The 19,943-nt window shown below is 40.1% G+C and overlaps 1 protein-coding gene across 1 annotated transcript in view; it reads right to left on the bottom strand.

The window, feature by feature from the left end:
- The window catches only part of GLIS1 (GLIS family zinc finger 1), a gene marked incomplete at its 3' end in the record, with an annotated part of 201,687 nt that overhangs the window by 93,848 nt on the left and 87,896 nt on the right, over nt 1–19,943 (bottom strand). The window contains exons 3-4 of the mRNA XM_080622939.1: nt 10,828–11,026; nt 3,431–4,532 (exon numbers count right to left, since the gene is read on the bottom strand). Of these exons, the coding sequence (XP_080479065.1) occupies nt 3,431–4,532; nt 10,828–11,026 (1,301 nt within the window). The remainder of the gene's footprint in view (nt 1–3,430; nt 4,533–10,827; nt 11,027–19,943) is intronic.

The raw sequence follows: 19,943 nt of genomic DNA, 5'->3' as shown, positions 1-19,943 counted from the left end.
TCAAAATTCCAATTGTCTGGGACATCAAATCTAAAAAAGCATGAAATTAATCTTCAGAAGTTAAAGTCTTACAGGCATTGCATCATTATTTTTGTTGGATATATTTTTGATTATAATGCAGATGAACCCCAAATTTAATAAAACTAAAATAACATGAGTTAAGTATGAAACATAACAGGATATTGCAAAGAGATTAGGCAGTTTCCTTTAGACTACTTGCAGAGCCCAAGGAAAAACCAAACTGAGAGACACAATGACGAGAAGTCACTGCTCAATTAGAATATTTAAGAGAGGATGAAACCAGAATACTCATAGCACCGGCTTTGGCAACAAAACACAGTGAGCAGAATACGGACCCGAAACATCAGTAGTTCTCTCCACCAGATACTGTTTTGCTTGTCGAGTGTCTGTAGTACAGAAAGAAGCAGGCTAGCTAAATTTAAACCAGCTGTAATGATGAGAGTGTTACAGTTGGAGTGGAGGAAGCTTACCTCATGAAAGTATTGTGGAAACTGCTGTTGGAAAGATAATAAAAGGATTAACTGCAGTTTTAGTGAACCATTTACTTTTCAATCAAAATGTCTCTTGTATTTCCTGTTCTCAAGTAGCTTGAATTCCAAAATTCCTTTGTCTATTACAGTACATAGTAGCAAAGCCTGTCATAAGAAATTAATAATTTTACATGGAAAAGTACTTGTATGTATGAGGGTGGGGTGCTGCTCACTGTTAGCTTCTGAGCAGTTCAATACCTAGTCAGCCAGTAATCTTACAGAGAGGAACAGAATCAAGGGCTTAAAAAGAAAGTACAATGGGTAATTGTGAACAGCGAAAGAAAATCTCCACTACAAATACCAAGAGATGTAAAGTTACTTTAACAGAGCTACAGCAAAAACGAAACAAAATCTCAGCCCTCTATAGACAGAGAATGAATTGCCTTCTTAATTTGCAGGAATAACAGCACAATTATTACCACATCAAAAGAAAAGCCATCATTTAAAATGACATGACATCACTGCACAATGAAACACTGCACAGCAACCCTGGTTTAAAGTGGAATGGAATTCACTGGGCAAATAATCCCCACTTGATATTAATAACTTTACAGAGCTGTGTTGCAGCTTTGGATCTTGCCCCTGTTAGATCAAGGTCTTTCCAGAGTAGGAAACTAAATCTGCAAAGGCGACATGTTTTTCATGTGCTCACTTGGATCCAGCTTTACTCCACGCAGGATTCCAGGTTGTAACATCTAATACATGGATACCTCTACTGACAGTGGAAGGCTCTTATTCTGGGAATAGAGGAGTTAACTGCATGTTGTGCAATGTAAAGCTCCTAGTTCTGATTGAGGCATTCCATGTATGGGAACAACTGCAATATCTGCTCAAATAAAACAGATCTTTATGTACTTACATGCCAAGGCTGTAAGATACGTGCCATGAAGGCTGTCTGCAATATCAGATGCAAAGGTTTTTCCAACCTATTCACAATGTTAAACTTTGAGATGTTATCAAAAGCCAGTTCTTTAGTGCAGATGAAAATAACTGAAATTAGAAAACTTTTAACATTTGCTAAGACATTACATGATTTAACATCACTGGTTTATCCAGTTTCCTGTAGGAATGGGAATGTAACATTAGAAACCTGCTATACAATACCCTTCAAATATCCATTTTGCAGAAAAAGACAAAAGTTCCCTCACCCATGGAATCTACTGAATCTTTAAGCATTGTAGTAAAGCTAATCAGGGTTTCATGTTTTAAGTATTGCTTTTAAAAAGTATGAGATAAAAGTGGGAAGAAGCCTGATCTCGTTCCAGATGATAAATACACTAAAACCAACAAATAGGCTAAAACAGAATCTGTAAGTATGCTTTCATGGCTTGCTTACCTATACTTTTCTTTGGAAGGCAGCAAGTAACTTGCATTATTCTGTGATGATTTCTGACCAAATAAAAGATTCAAATAGGAAGTTAAATTCCTTTGTACATCTACAAATTGCGATTGAGCTACTTCTGGAAACGAGCAAGTCAGTTCCTTTCTCTCAAAGGAAAAAGAAACGGGTAAGTCTTACAGTAATGCCATTTTATCTTGGACAACTTGATGGCGTTCTCTAAATATCTGCAATGTTTGCAGCCTTACGTTAGGGAATACCCACTGAACAGTGCACGCATTAAGTTAGCATTTTTCATGTATCCAGCGGAAGTAAGAAGATAATAAGGACGGCCACTTCCACAGAAAATTATTCTCTGTAACACATTCTGAATACTGTTGTCTTCTTCCTTCTCCCTTCCATAACCATTGCAGGCCAGAAAGCTTTTTCTTGAACAAATGACAGAAAACCCCAAGATTTTTATATAGACATTCTTTCCTATTCCTCCATAGAACACTCCAGCTTGTCATGGAAAAATGTGCCTTGATCTAACTTCCTTACAAACATTTTCCATTATATCATTCTCTGATCAAAACAGCAAAATAGATATATAGTCAAAAAATCCATCTATTGGGAACCACAACCTGCTGCTATAACCATTCCCTTTGTCTGTACTTGTGTGTGTGTGTGTGTGTGTGTGTGTGTGTGTGCTCATGCACACGTGTTGGTGTTACAAACAAGACTTGCCAAATTTCATGGCCCAATTTGGAAGCTTATGTCAAACTTGTTTTGCTTCATCGGTTTCAGTCAGGGTCTTATATCATTGTTGTTTCAAACATGTGGAAAGCTTAATGGAAGTCATTAACTTTTATTTTAGTTTGGCCATATTGTCATCATGGTGGGCAGATGCAGAGATGGTGTTATTCCCAAGATCCTCTTTTTGGAACACTGATGTTGTTTACATCTTCTTGATCAGAAGAGAACAATGGTTTTTACTTATTTTTAAAGCTCTGGTTTGCAAATGAAAAAAGCCCCTAAAAAACCTTTGAAAATGTAATTAAAGATATTCTTTTAGTCTTTAACTGTTTAAAATCCTTTAACAAGTTTCTTTTTCTTTTCTAAACTACCATTTGAAACTCTGGCACTCACAAGTCTATGGGTTATTGTTCAGCTGAAGGAATGAAAAGAATTTCATTAGATGTGTTTTATGTTTCTTGATTAAAAATGTCACCCGAGGCTCAGTGACTTTGTTTTACATTAAATGGCTGCTGTGTGCTTTGATCATCACTTTATTAATGCTTTAATGAATATTTAAAAAAATAAAGCACTGTATTGAAAGTTAAGCTCTCCTATAAGGAAACTGAATCCCCATTCCAAAAACTACAGTATTTCTTACTCAGACATTTCCTTCTAGATTAAGGTTTTCTCCAATTCCCCTTTAGCCTGCTGCAAACTAAGTTACAGGAAAACACAACGATTACATTGGAATAAGATTGAAGAGAGAGCAAGAAAGAGAGCAGAGCAGTATGTTTCTATTCAAACAAATATATTCCAGGCTTACCATGCACTTGTTTGGTTTTTCTCCAGAATGAACCCTCATATGAATCAGCAGTTTGTATCGAGCATTGAAGGGTTTATATCGGCGGACACAGCCTGCCCAAAAGCAAGTGAAGTCCTCTCCTTTCCGCTGGTCAATGTGAGTCTTTTCTATGTGTCTGACCAGTTCATCTTGTTGGTCGTAAGTGGCACTGCAGTCAATCCACTGACAGACCTGTTTGCCATTGCTGAGGTCCTGTTCGTCCCCATCACTGGGCTGCAGGGACTTTGGAGACATAGAGGCATGTAAGTGAGGCAGTGTCCCTTGAGCCTGGCTTAGCTGCTGGTGTAGATGGTAAGGGGGAGGAAGCCCCTGGTGATGTCGAAAAAGATCAGCAGTGGAGGAATAATCATCAGCTGGTTCTTGTTTTAAGAAACTCACCTTCTGAGTGCTGTGCAAGGTGTTTTGATGAGGGATGCTAGTACCGTTCATCAGAAGGCTGAGGCTTCCATTCTCCTCGACTTGCTGCATTTGTATCTGCTCACAGTCACCTCTGTCACATTCAGCAGAAATAGGTACAAGACATGCTGGAGGGGAGGGAATACTGCAAGGGTTTCCAGGCTGAGAGCAAGACTGGGGCCGAGAGGATTTCTGAGCACTGTGATGACTGATCTCCACAGGATGAGAGGAAATGCCAGCTGAATTAGTTCGCAGTCCATTCACACAGGTGACCAGTGACGTCTGTGATGTGCGGATGATAGCTGTAATATCAATTCCTTCAGATGAAGACGGCACAACAGAGATGCATCTCTTCTTCAGGTTGCTTGTTTGTAGCCTGGCCGAGTGCTGAGGGGTGCCAAGTGACAAAGGACCCAGGGAGGAGCTATGTTCATTATTAAACAAGTAGGATGAAAGTGAATTTGTAAAGCTATTATTCATTAGGTCTATTTCAGGATGCAGACTACCAGAGGCTCTTAGCTCCATCCCCTCCGTAATCCTCCTATGTGTGGAAGCCTCAGACAGAACCTTATAATCACTCGGGCATTCTTGTTTAATGTGCTGAGCCGGGTGACTTCCATTCAGGCATGGAGCAGCAGAATCAACTGAGTCTTGAAACCTGGGTGACCTGTAATACAGTTTTCATTAAGTATCACTAACTACTACAGGCTTTATGATTTTTCTATGAGAGGCAACACTTGCTAAACCCTGCAGAACAGAAGCACTTGCTCTCTGTTGAATGTTGCCAGTCTAATGCAGCAATTACACCAAAAACATCTGCAATGTTTCCTCTACAACTCTTGTAAAGATAGCATCATTTTACACAGGATTAATTTTACACACTGGGTTACGCACAGAACAGACAATCTCCACTCCACTGCTACAGGCAGTTCATCAATCACAATCTAGGTTTTCAATGCATAATAGATTGGGCAAAACAATAGCTGAGAACAAAGTTTCAGAGCTTTGGGCATTTTTGAATTATTCAAATATCAGCATTTTCCTCAGAGCACACTGGGGAAATGCCGTGGCATTCTTGTTCACACGAATCAAGAAAAGCAAGCTGAGCTTTGCTTACATCTCAGAGAGATGCTTTCCTTCACTAAATGAAAAAAGGAGCAAGATCAGTAAGGAAAAAAGGAATATATATAAAGAACAGCTCATTTTCAACCAGTGGTCTGGAGTAGCTGAGAGATCAAGCAAATACTTTTGCTTCCTAAGAGGTCTACAAACCATAACTAAGAAAAGTTCACAACCTGTAGATTTAAACTGGTAGTCTGTGTATTCCTATTTCTATTTTTCACATTAAAGCCTATATGTGTCTACAAATCAAAAGAAAATAGTTCTTCAGAAGGGATTTTTAATCTTTTGGGATGTGTGCTGAATCCAATCACTCAGGAAGGAGAACCTTGGGGAATACCACATAGACATTGAAGAAAGGAAACATTTCCTCCTGACATTTTTCTTCCAAACAGTTAGCAACTGGCTTATGCCTTAAAATAAAACATTTTATCTCAGCTATAAACATTTACTGGGGGTGACCCAACTGTGTGTTTTTTCTGAGGACCAGAAGTTGTTCCTTGCGTATCCCTAAAGCACGGGAAGGTTTAACCTATGGCTTCATCATGCAGCAATGTGCCAGACCGAGAAGAGGAAACAGTGCATCTGTGTGCAGGAAAGCTGTACCTGAACTAATAAACCCTCCAGAGAGGTGCTCCATGGCTCTTACACCGACATGTTCCACTTAAATGAATTTTATGCTTGATGCTAGCACCACGAAAGCTGAAGAAAACCTGGCTATTGGGCAAATTGTGTGTGACACCACAGCTGAGATAAATCTGACACATTTTAAAGCATGAAACACGTATGCGTAAGGTATTTTGGATATATACATACATTAAACTGCGAAGCTGCTGAAGAAACTGCATTTATTTTACAACTTTGATGACTTTATCATTATTATTTCCATTGTTCCACCACTAACATTAAGACGGGAAACTGGGACAACTTCTAACACTTCCTTGGTGATTGCTCTCAAAGAACTACAGATTAGAAAGAATGAAACAATAACAGCAAGGTTTAAAAAGACTTCCTCCCCATGAAATTAAGGTTGTCAAAAAATTACATCTGTGAGGCACACAACTGGTAACGCTGCATCCACTACTGACAGTGGATCCACTAAGCTCCACCAGTTTGCAGCCAGTAGGGCTTGATATAAGAAACTCCTTTAAGGTTATGAAAGAAGTGGAATTCCCCACCATTCATTGCTATAGAGCAATCAGATCTTGCATTTGCCACCAGAAATTTAAAGAGAGGATTCCATAAACCGTTATAATTCCTCCCTTTAATTTTGGTCTCAGGGTAAACTTAAAGCACCTGGTTTTGCAGATAGTAAATTAAAAAAAAAAAGAAAACAAACCCCATACATATTCATACATTATTTTTTAACATTTACAGAACCACGTGTCTGTAAAATATAGGGCGTAAGCATACATAAAAACCTTTTCTTACACATGCTTGGGAAACCCTGCCCTGCTTGTTTGTAGCTTCATTGCTCAGTAGAATCATAGAATAGTTAGGGTTGGAAAGGACCTTAAGATCATCCAGTTCCAACCCCCAGTAGAAAGTGCGCTGCTTTAAACCTATTCTGACAAAGGTTTTACAGCACACCACACTATTTCCTACCACTTAGTTTCTTCTATACAAGAACTCTGTGAAATAATTCAGTTTGTATCATATTTTAGCGATCCCAAAGCCTCAGGCTAAAGTAAACACAACACATTTCTTCCATCAAATAAAGCTAACCCATGCCTTACATTTCAGCCTGTGATAATTGGTGTCATATTATTAGGCTTTATGTGAAGCTCCTATCTTGCCAGAAGTCCGTGTGAGGAGTTCAAGCTGAAGTCTGTGCAGAGAACCTGCAGGATGGACACAAACATCCTTGTCCTGAGAAATATTTCATTCCCAAAAGTCCCAGGAACATTGATCTGCATTTCCAGCACAAGATCTTACTCATACTCAGGACTATGTTGCTCTGATGTTGCAGTGTAGAATGTGAGACGCATGAAAGAAAGGAGTTTTGAACCAAAAGACAAGCTGGAATAGCTTATCAAAAGCAAATGAGAGGAAGTTGCTGAATTCATGCTTTGCACTGCCACAGCCATGTCTTATCCACGTTCTGCCTACATAATGATAAGCACAGGCTGCTTCTGCAGATCAGAAGCAAGCCCCTCCTGGGAGCTGCAGTTTTCTCTGTAGTGCTCTACATGTAGATATATTATATATCCTATGTTAATTAACACTGCATTCTATATTAGTTAACACTGCTGGGAGAATCTGCCATTCTTTCACTGTCCCAGTGCTTGCCTGTTGGGGTACTTAACGTCAAGGTAATACAGTTAATACAAACTCCTGGTGTTCCTGGCAGATTTTTGCCCTCTCTGTTCTAGGGAAAGCCCTGCTTGAATCTCTCAGTCCTGGGCAGGCTGGGGGGAGAAGGGGCACAGGAATAAAACTGATGTGAGAGAGAAACAAAACATCTGGCATCCAACTTACTGGGTGACTCCTCTTATACCCACTGGCTATTTGCTCCTGTAATGGCATCTTGCTGTTGGAGCCAGGGATCAGATTCCGGGCCTGGTACACACAGGCAGTGCTGGCTGTAAGGATTTCACAATCTCTGGACAGTAGCCAGTTATAAATGCATATGAAACAAACAGCCAAGAGGAGAGCGAAAGGGACAAATGAGAGTGTAAAGAGCACTGTGTGGACACGCAGCATGAGCAGCTCTGGGAAGCTTCCAAACGAGCAGCCCTGGAAGGGAGTGGAGTCAGCAGGAGAATATACGCCACACACCCCTCTTCACAGGGAGCATCCATGTACCAGGGATGGACAATCTGAGGCAACAGAACTGCTGCTTAAGCACATGAAAGCTGAGTGTGAAGCCTTTGAAGAGTAACAGCAGCCTCTCAGAGGATACTAAGGCAGTGTTTCCAAAGAGACTCCCTTATGTGGTAATTGGAGCCAGAGCACGAGGCCAGTAGCACCATGCCAGAAGTACTGCAGTTCCCAACTGCCCTCAGAGGAAAAGACGACTGTATCTGAAATCTCCATATTATTTACAAAACATACATGCCTTCAACTGCCACTGTAAATGTGCAATCAGTGATAACTGACAGGTTTAAGAAGCTGGAGGGGATTGTTCTGCTGCGCATCCACGGACTCTCTGCAACGCTGACTGCTCTGATGCCTTCCCAGTTTTATATGCCGAGCAGTGAGCACATAGCGGCGGGCTTGCCGTGACTGATAATGGATTATTTGACAAAAGGCCAACATGAGCTGTGTGCTGACTCCAGTTGTGGTGAAGAAGGTATGAGGACTTTTCCCGTCCCACACACAGATAGCATGTCGCAGCAATTATGTTGCACAACTTAAAAGCTATTAACTGAGTGGGAAAAAGGGGCCGAGAAGAAGGCAGATTGTGATTCTTGGATTAAGGCAGTCATCCCTAGAATACAGTTACTGAGAGAATGTGATTCAGGAAGAAGCTGAAGGGGATAACAAATTTCAGTGCACTGAGGGAAGGAAAGACAAAGCCAATCATAACCCCAAATCCCAAGGGAGATTTTTGATTGCTAGGGGAGGTGCTCTCTGGTTTGTTGGGTTTTCCTTGGGTGTTCCATACCCTAGAAATGCAGAGTGGTTCAAAGCTCAACCCAGAGAGATCATTTGAATTTGCATCTTCCTTTATTTCTGTGCTGGTTACTAGGTTGGACAGAACAACCAGAGTTTGCCCTGACTTCTGTGTGCTCCAATATCTGTCTATTCCAGCCCTATTTCTCTCTTCTATTTTCTACTGAAGGCTGAAATCTGGGAGGCACAGAGCACCCCTGGCTCCCACTGACTTCACTGGAACCTGATGGGCATTCACCCCCACCTCAGTTATGTTCTCCTGCTTTCAGATCTTCAGGGAAAGACCATGTTTTCTGTTACTTGGTTGTCAAGAACCTTTAGCATCACAAACACCATGAACAGAAATCATCCCAACTGCTGTCCATCCTCTCTCACAAGAGACAAGGTTTTGGCTGGGTGTCTCATGAGTAGGATAATGATGAAATTAGACACTGTGTCTGTGAGGTCCATAGACCAAAGCTGGGCATTTGCTTTACCTTGCAAACCCCATGCAGACAAAACCAGTATTAGTGAGGTGGACAGACAAGCAGAGCATGACTAGTGGGACACACAAATAACCCATAAAGGAATGGAAGGTCCTCCAAGATCATCTCCAAACATTTCCAAACTGTTGCTTAGAAACAACAGAGCCTCAAGGCTTTAGACCATGCTACAAAGCAAAGGGGAGGGAATCAGGCCTGTCACCTGCTAGTTTCTCACGTTATGCAGCAGACAATCCTTTATGTCGTTCTGGGAATCCCCTTGCAAATGAGGGCTGGAATAGGTTCATATTTCTGAGGTGGGTACTGTGATGCCTGGTATGCAGCTATCTGTCATTTCTTCATTATAGATTTTACAAAAAGGTTCATAAAGATCTAAGCAGAGTATTCTCTTCATCCTTTTTGTTTGCTCCTGCCCTAATTATCTTTGTTTCATAAACTGATAGAATAAAAGAAGGTTGGTAACTGCTAGTCTCACAGTGAGCCAGAAAGAAGCTAAGAGGGAGCAGACTTACATCCAGATGCAAAGGCATCTACAAATCCTTGTAGCAACTGCAGGGTATTTTTGTTAAGTGGCATGGATATTATTTGTCCTTTTCAAACAAACAAACAAACAAACAGCTCTTTCCACTTGCTTGCCATATTCCTGTGCCTCCTCCTCCTGAAAACACAGATGTTCTTACCCCACCAGTAAATGGTAAAGGGAAAACAAGACATAAATATGTATAATAAAATCAGAAACAGTCAGATTTCCAAGACTAAGCTGTAGGCCATATTTCCTCTTGCTATGACTATGGAAATTTGGGCTTGATAGTTCCATGCACAGACTGCCAATTATTCCAAGTATCTAAGATAAAGGCTACAACTTTACTGAGGTTTTTCTTTTCTACAGCTCTTCAAAAAGGTCAAGATTATTCTGTATTATATTGCCTGCCAAAAAGCAGTGCAATTAAAATAGATGGACAGATTTTAATTTGTAGCAGGCTTCTATTCACAATGGATGTCTGTTTAGGGTACTTGTTTAAAATCTGGTAAAGTTAAATTTGTAACAACAACAAAAAAATAATGGCGTTCTGTGTTTTCATATAATTAATTTATAGCAAATGTTTAAATAGAGATTCTGTTCATAGCATATCCAACTAAAGTGTATATATCAAAACCAGAGACCAAATTTTCACATTACGGCCTCAAAAGCAAATACCAAGGATGTGGCTGTATGGGAACATTGAAAATACTTCATTAAAGGAAGCGCTGTAGTGGCATTGGCTTCCTGTAGGTTTGATGGTGACATGCCAAATTGTCATATGGGAGACATTGGTTTGGGAGTATCATCCCTGCCTTCCAGGCTGCAATTTAGAAACAACATGGCATTGGGGTGGAGGTACAGAGGAGGCAAGTCTGACCCTGCTTAAGCCCCTAGCAAAACTCTCGTTGACTTCCGAGCATGCTGGAAGAGCCCCCACAGAGCAGCTGTATTTAATCTTCAATTCAGGGGGCTGCGGCTGCACATCCAGTGACTCCTCCTGGCACTGCCTTGGACACTTTCTGTGCACACATGCATGTCCCTGCAGTGCAAACCTGCAGATGAGCAGTGTGGTTAAAGCAGCATCCAAAGCACTTTCAAAATGAAGCAAAAGCCAAAAATGGCCTTCCAAATGTAGCACCCGTGGATGGTATTGAGAAATAGTTCCAACACAGAAGCACTCCAGAGGAGCAAATTATATCAACCGATAAAACTTGCAGTGGTACCTTATATCGGAGTGTGTCAAGTTCAGCTGACCAACATGAAGCAGTCTCTCACAGGACAGCGGGTGGTCTCGCATCAGGGAGTTCCCTGTGTGGATGAACAGACCTTGTCGGCAGACAGGTACCGAGCTACTTGTCATTTCCATGTCCATCATGTTCTTCTTCTCGGAGACCAAGTTACAATGATTGTAGCCACCGTTCACTGTCAAGAAAACCCAAAAGAAATTAATAATCATAAGGGTTTGACTAAGAACCCTCCACCCTGACTACTGCTTTGTATGCTCAGTTCGGACCTCCTTACAAAATTCTTGTAAATGACACAGCAGTGGAAATGAAAGGTTTCACAAGGAAGCAAAAATGAATTGCAAAGGAATGTGGATCTCTGAAGTACGGTTGTTTATTTCTCATTTTCAGTTTTGTGGCTATTTTACACTTCATAATGTAACTCAAAAACCCCTTAGCCTGATGCTTCATTTCCTTCTGTTTATTTTTATGGTGGAGTCTTGCCTGTGTTAGATTTTGGAAAGGGATGTTTCAGACTCCCTTTATTTTCAGGGAGAGGCACCCTCTGAAAACAGTGACGTAAGTCAAGTTTTTCTTTGCAGACAATTATCTCTATCATGATGACTTTAGATGGGCATGTTTCTACTTTACTGTCAGGTCAACAGTGTGAAAAACTGTAATTCATTTAGTTTCAATGTATACATTTAACTGTATTTTCCAAGCAAGCTATTATTATAAATGTTAATGCTAATAATAATAACATATTTGTCCCTGGGGAATATTACATTTTAACAGAGTTGGTAAAACCGAGTAGAGCTATAGCAATATTCTTCAGAAATATATCTAGAGCCACAAATGACAATCTAGCTAAAAAAAGAGGACAAAGCAGAAACTGAGAATTTAGATTGCATTGGTCAAACACCAGCAATTCCATTTAACTTAAACCATACTAGTTGGGTTATTTACCTCTAGTGAACTAGTCAAACACTCATATATAAAAATAGTTGTAAGAAATGTAGCCTTCAGAGGCTAGCTAAAAGTCACAATAGCCATTTCTCATCATTTTCACCACTGTATATGAATTGTGCTTTTAAAATACTAGATCTTCAACACAGCCCCTTCAAAGCAAAGATACCCTTAACATACATAAACCCCCTTTTCCTCTTATGGACAGCCGCTAATGCTTCTGGACTTGGTCTTTTCCAACCTAAATGATTCTAATCTTATAGCAAAGGCAAGTGGGAGAGCCTGGGCTGCTGTGGTCCTCTATAATAACAGTCAATGAATGCTTTGAAAGAGATGAGAATCACGTTCAGGTTTTTGGTGAGTATAAATGAGCAGAAACAGGTGACTGGGGAAGGCAAAAAAAGGCTCTGGTAACTGGAGAATTTGTGAAAGGGATCACAGCACAAAAGTCCATTCTCCTCCACTGGCTGGGCTCCACAACCTCCCCATCATGCTCCACAGCACTATTGTGATAGGAAAGCCCTATGGCAGATGAAGATGCAGCGCAGGCAAGCATCCAGACCCACAGAAAAGAGAGGGTACATGTGACACCCAAATTACAAGTTTCATGAGGCATTATTGTGACATTTCCAGAATAGAGTTCCCTGTTTCCAGTGAAACATTTTCAGTGTTTGGCTGATACATTACATTTGTTGACCATTTATTTATCCGATTTCTATTTTTTTTAAGAAGTCAGAATACTTAAAATTGGAAAAAAAACAATACTGGGATTTTCCCACCCAGCTCCATCACTATGCCAAGGCAACCCTCAGGAAGTGTTGGCCAGCATTATTTTATATAGACAAAAAGCTCATGTAAGATTTTTAGGAATAATACATGAGTTTGTATTTAACTATACAAAATGGGCTGTTCGCCTTTTTCCTGGTAACTAATACATATGTTCTAATTATTTCAGGAGTATATTCGGAGACCCGAATTCACCGATATTGTGTAATTGTTCTGAATGACTCTGAAGACATGAAGAAACTGTACAGACATGTAGCATCCTTTAGCCTGCACAGGGCAGCCACTTTAGACCAAAGCATTTCAGAAGATCACTCTGGATGCCTTTCAGCTCCTAAGGGGAGGTTTGTGACAATTAGCATTGCCCTGGTTGTAATAACACAAGTTATCATGATATCCTCTGGATTCCACAGCTCCGTCGGGCTTTATCCCATTCCTATTTTGGCTTCATCCCATCATAATTTCACTCACTTCAAGGCTGATCTCTACCTTTGCAAGACTGTATAATCAGGCTGATGGCTGTTAATTTGGATAGATAAATTAAGCATTTAAAAGGTATCTAAATACAGTGTTGAACACGGGTGAGAGGTTCTATACACTTTTAAAAGTGCATACACTACACTAAGAGAAGTTGGTAGATCAGTCATACTGAAAATACGCAGTTCACAGTTCCTCTACTTTTCCACCAGCAGTGTTACCTGGAATATATTCAAGATGTACCTTCCCTCCAAAACACTAAAGATTCTTTTTAAATGCTTAAGACGTATACTGGATTTGTAATAAAACCACTTTCTTCCTTTCTTTCATTCCCCCAGAAATACAAGTCTGAAATTCATTAGAGCGTTCTAGATATTCATTTTATCAATTTTCTCATATTATCAAAACACAGAAACTTGAAGCCTTCACCAAAGTTCAGCAACACCAACTGTAGCACACACCAATACCTATTTGTGTGAAGATGGAGATTTCCTAGAATAACATGAACATTATCCCTGTGCTGTCAAAATTTATTATCTTCTCTTATAGCTGTCAAATCAGAGAATACATTTTCTCCCTGCAAAGGAACAGAACACTCATGCTATATCTGTGAACTTATGTCTTTCAGCCAATCCACTGTACAGTTGCCTTCACAAAGCACCTTACAGAGTTATTAACAAGACTAGAAGTTCCTTGCACAATAGTGCCTTGAGTGAAGTCACACTTGCATCAGAGCCCTCTGAAATGTGCCCACCACATGAGAGTTGGAACAATGACAGGCAAGGAACGCCACCAGCCCCACAGCAAGTAAAGTAAGAATCGAGAGGTTGCCTCTGAACACAAACAAACAGAGTCTACGTTCAAGCACATGTGAAAGCAAATTCATTGCCTCTGAAAAGAAAGAATATAGTCTGTTTTACACCAGTGTAACTGAGAACAGAATCTGGCCCTTTGACAACTAGCTTTTTTACAGAATATTAATATCACTGGCTGGCATACACAAGATTTAAGCGTTTTCCATGTCTGGAACTAGAGCTCTTCTTTCACTGGCATTGAGGGGCCTTTAACTTACATAGTGTAACTTACCAATAACAGATGAAAAGAGCACATGCTCCCTGCCTTATACCAGAGGGTTCCCCCTGCTTTCAGTACAACCATAGCTATTTCATAAATCCACATAAAAAACTAATCCTAATTTACAGAGAGTAAATCTAATAAAAGCAGAGTGGTTTCCAGAAGGATCACATGAAAGTGGAATCCATCAAGGTAACTTTTGTCTTTCTCTTTTTCTGTCCTGCAGTTTTGATTTATATCTTTACATTTAAGTGTTCGTGGAGGGAACGGAAGAGTTGATACAGTAGTGTGCAAAGGCTGCAATCAGTCAATTCCTTCCATATGAGTAATCACGTTGGTTAAGTTTTGGATATCTTGCTTCTTTTATTCTGGGGCAACTGACTTTGAGGGAGATTCTTCTTGATTTATGCCAGATTAAGACGTGAGTATTGGTCCCACTGACTGTGATGAGGCTACACACCTCACACTGATCAGGATCTGCAGAGTCTATGTGTCTTGCTAGGGGTGAATTCTCCCAGAGGAAAACAGAACATCTCCCCCACACAAAGGGAAACCTGTCTGTGTAACAATGAGATCAGTATTTAAAACAACCCTACTAAAGGGCAGCAGCTCTCTTTCATCCCTGGGGAACATATTGTTTACCATTCAGGAAGGCTTCACTCTTGCTGATAAAATTAGCTATTAAGGCTAAGAAGATAACAGCAAGAACTTCCCAAAAGGGCAGTTATTCCACAACAAACACATGTTGCAGTGCTTTGGAGTTTCCCTCATTAAGGCCAATGAACAAATAACTGAAATGATGTATAATTGAAATGACTCACATTCAAAATAGAGATAGATTTGAAGTATTTGCCTAACATACTTCGATATCCCCAGAGCGTTGTGGGGTTTGCAGCAAAGACCAAACTAGGTCATTTGCCCTTTTTTTTTTTTTTTTTTTAACTGTTTCTTCTCTTTAATTACTTCATTTTATTAAAAAAAAAAAAAAAAAAAAAAAAATTTGCCATTCTTGGTTTTGTTTGGATGTGATGTCCAAAATTTACCACGATAACAGTGAGAAATGGAACGCTGTTACTGGCAGCTGGATGAGTCACGTGAGAGTGAAAAACCAAACAGTACCAGATTGTCTCAAACAAGTGAAAATCAGCCACGCTACAAGAGGCCATCAAAGCCCTTCACTGAGAGAGAACGATTAACTCAAAAGGTGCCAATGCGGCAAAGCCATGTACTGTAGGGAAGAGACTGAACCTGTACTCAGCAACCCATTCCACATAACTAGAGCTGAATAATCTCCATTACTGTATGGCTGGAGTGACTGACACAGCTCCTGTACAGTCAACAATTTAAGAGCATCAGGAGAGATGCACAGCATTATGCTGCCTGCTTGAAGGCTTTAAAAAGTGAACTGAATGCTTTCAAAACACTGAATCTTCAAAACGCTTCATGAACATAGAGCATTTTCAACATTTTCAACAAGTATATCAACACTTTTGCAAAGTTTAGTATGCCTGTCATACCATTCTCTATGGTAAATGGGAGGGCTTTCAGAGCCTTAAGCAGACTTTACCCCAATGCAACATGGTTATTTTCACTTATATCTTCAAAAATGATATCCTAAACATGGACTTCCAGACCTTGGCATTAAGACTCTAAAGAGAGGATGTTCAGATCTTTTTTTGACCTCTTTGCAGTCATTTGCTCCATTGGGTACACAACAGATCTCTAAATATTCGGGCTTTTCACCACTTGCAAGATTAAAGTTCTGCACATTAGGAAATCTTTGCAATAATCTGTAATTCAGTAGAAGACTTTCAATAACATTTGAATATGAAAGATTAGCACTTTTGAATCATACAAATGCAATGTGGTCCCAGATTGTCTGACCATGACTCTTTATGCAGGTGAATGTATGCTCTCACAAAGCTTTGAGAACTCATATATTCTTTTTACAAGTTAAATTTTACCCTGTGTATTTTTGGAAGTTCTCTCTGTGTTTTGATTTCATCTCTGTGTGATATCAATATTGTGCCCCACAAGGTTTCCTTCCTGCGTTAGAGGGCAACAAAAAGCCTCTCAGAGTTGAATAGCCCCAGAGCTTTGCATGAAAGTGCAAAATTCCTTTCCTGTTCCATTAATTCAATCATATCACAGAATCAAAGAATGGTTTCAGTTGGAAGGGACCTTAAAGCTCATCCAGTTCCAACCCCTGCCACAGGCAGGGACACCTTCCACTAGAGCAGGCTGCTCCAAGCCCCATCCAACCTGGCCTTGAACACTGCCAGTTAAAAATAATTATCCAAGTTTTCTGTGATGCAAAGGTAGTAAATGCACGATGTGAACATCGTGCTGAGGAAACAACTACACAACCACACAGCTAGTGACTATCAAAGTAAGTCAAGATTCTATGGAAAAGTTACTCAAAATGTTCAACTAAAACTGCGCAATTCTTTAAGCCCCTTGGGCAGCCCATGGGGTCAAACATACTGACTTTCAATATGACCATTTGTCATTAACAGCTCCTTCGGTTCATTTACACTGGCAACAGTTATTTCTCCAAAGCAACAAGAAGAGATCTTGTTTTGTCCTTACCTGAGAACTGAAGTAGTTAACAATAACAGCACTGAATTTTCACTGCTGCATTCAAGAGTTTGTGTCTCAAAGACTAACAAAGCAGCTCACACCACAATTCCAGGTTCACCTTAGATCTCTCTATCAGTTACAACTTGTTCACATTTTAAGGCCTGTTTCATACAGCTGGCAGGGACTTGGCTTCGTTTTTTATAATGCTTGTATACTATCTTAATAAAAACACAGTAAGTGAGAGCCAAAAGATTCTTTATTACAGACCATACTGTATAGTGAGAGTCAAGTGAAAACCCAAATTGTCCTACATATGTGTATCACGTGTAGGTGGCAGCTATAAAAGATTAGGGTTAAAACCAACAGCAGTCAATAAGATTAGAATAAAAAAGAAGGATCTCTTTCCTCCACCATGCTATAAAATCCTATAACAGAAATACTTATTGCTTTACTTTCACATTGATGTATGAGTGAAGACAGAAGGGCTAAGAAAACTCTTGTAATCTAAAACAACCCAGCTAGTGAAATAAATTGTCGAGTATCAATCTTAAAAACTTGTGAAAGATAAATACAACCCATGTGTGTCTTTCTAGTAAAATCTGGACCCTAAGTGTTGGCTACATCTATATTTGTTATTTCATGTTCGATTTATTTTTAAAACAAGTTATTTGGATTGCATTTTATTTCTGTTCTGTGGAATCTCTTTTTGCAGACTCCGCACAGGATTTTGAAAGAGCGAATGACTTGTGCTGGCATTCCCGAATAAAGCAGCGTGGTTGATTTTATATCAGTCTAACTTAAACAATTTGAAAGCATTTCAGTAGTTTAGAGATCTGTAACCTTTTCACCCTCAAGTATGTGGATACATACGGCTCCCATATCTGACTTTCTCATGCTATTTTAAAGGTAATCTTGGAGTCCAAGAGGCAGGAGAAGAGCACAGTAACAATACAACTTTCAGTGCTAACATGGCTTGCAATGGTTCATAGTTTAGGTTTCCAGCAGAGACCTTCACAACACCTTCTGAAGTTAGCAAGTACATCCAAGATTCAGGAAAACACATGCCATGTGCTTAGGTTCCAGTGACTTCACAGCCTTAGCTGATGTTCTGAGTTAGGCTCTAGATGTGTAAGAATATAACCATTTTAGGTAACAGTGAATAGATTGACAGAGAAATAAAATAACTCTCTGCTATCACAAGGAGTCTCTTATTCCACTCAGTTTTGAAACTCAACATTCTTGGCTTCCTATCTGAATCTCAGACCTCTAAGTTATGCCCCCAAACAGAGCGGAGAACAAACTGAAAATGACCACTGCCCTCTTTTGTGGCAATCAGGACAAAACCTTCTGGAGCCTGATGAAACACAGGTCTTGTCACTACATTCATTGTTACACAGTCTCCTCAGCTTGGAATCACCTTTTGCCTGTTGCCAGGCAATGTGCAAAATATTATTCTCAGCACATCTGGCCTTTTTTTGTGGTCAGTTATCCTTCCTCACTACTTGGATTGTAGTAACAGGGGGAAAAGACATTAAAATAAATGTTTTAGGAAAATATTAAGCTCAACAAACATTATTTTAATTAAAAGGAAATCCTAAAACCCACCTAATGGGCACTTGGAGAATATAAGCTCAATGTAATGAAATTCGATGTATTTCTTTTTCTTTTTTTTAAGAAGCCTTGTGTTTGGAATAGGTTTAATTCTCAGTATTTCTGATAGGCTGGATATATCCTTATGATTGTCCTTGCCCTGCCAAACACAGGAGAACAGGGGCTCCTGCCTCTGCCACCTTATTAGTAACCATGTTTAAAGGAGATGCATATACAGCCATTGGCCCCATTCTCCTTTCCCACCTCTCCACTCATCTCCATCTTCCTTTCATTTCTAAGCTCAGTTTGCAACTCTGTCTTCCACCACCACCATTAACCTTCTCCAACCTGTGCCTCACCTCCGAGTACATGTTCCAGGATGCCATAGATGCAAGACTGCTGCTGCACTGTACAAAGCTGGCTCTACCAAAGTCATTGTATGATTTAGATTCACAACGTTTAACCCTAGCTGAAGCTGGTCACTCCGTCTGGGTACCAACAACTGTATTTTTCAATGCGAGCAACACACGTAACACACAGAAGCTGCTGTCAGTCTGTCTGGTTTAAACTCCCTGCCCTCACACATGAGCTTGACCAACAACCTGTGCTTCCAGAGACCAGCTCAACTGGGACAAATCAATCTATACACCCCAAATAAATGCCATTGTGCATACTGATGTAAGGTATAAGGCCACTCTACACTGTTTAGGGTTAAGTACACACTCACCTGCCCTTGTCCTCTTTGGTTTGTCTTTTTTGTTGCTCTAAATGGACACCAGCAGGGTTTTCACTGCAGCCTGTAGTTAGACAAGGCCTGTAGGTTAAAAGAACTCCAGAGTGACTCTTTCAAGACAGAAGTTCACATATTTTCTGATGCAGGTACTTGCATTGTTCCTATGTAAACATGCTTTCCTCATCGATTCTATGACCCCATTGAGAAGACAGGGTCTTTCCATACATGCAAGTTTGAGAAAATCTATTCCTTTTGGGGTTTTTTTCCTCTCAGCATTCACTCATAGCCAGAGCATGCCTACTATGAACTGCCAGTGGGTTATTGCTTTCCCATTTACTTATTAAACCCTGAACTTTTAAACTCCCAGATCTCCACTCCCCTATATTTTACTTAGTCCATTTAGCCTCTCTTTTCCATGGAAGTTCTAGCCAGCAGACCATGTAAAGACTCCGCAGGGGTATATGTTCTCTCAAACATTTGAAATACAAGGATGTGCAGGGAATGAAAGCTGGGGATTTGCCATATGGCACCCTGCATGCATCTTGTATAAACATATATGTCCATCTCCCAAGAAGGAGTTTTATGTCTGCCTGGCTCAGCAGTACACTATATACATTAAAAAGGTAAAAAACTCATCACCCAACGGAATACAACAAAAATGATTTCCACCAAAATGTTGTGCTCAAAGATTTAGAAGCCTAAAAGTGTCACCAAGTCAGAAAAGGCCACGGCAGCTACCTGCTCCAAAGAGAATCACTGCAGATCACACAGAGTTATACAGAAATGGCAAACTTTAAACAAAGGGGGAACCTGGTAATTATAAAGCATTTTGTTCTTTTCAGTGCAAGCTATACAGGGAAAAAGGTCTCGTGGGATGTGGATGTACAACACTTAGCCTTAAGGACCTATTTCT

This window comes from Psittacula echo (assembly GCF_963264785.1).
Source record: "Psittacula echo genome assembly, chromosome: 7".
NCBI lineage: Eukaryota > Metazoa > Chordata > Aves > Psittaciformes > Psittacidae > Psittacula > Psittacula echo.
The sequence above is the reverse complement of the archived record's forward strand: the minus strand, read 5'-3'. Positions and strand labels throughout refer to the sequence as shown.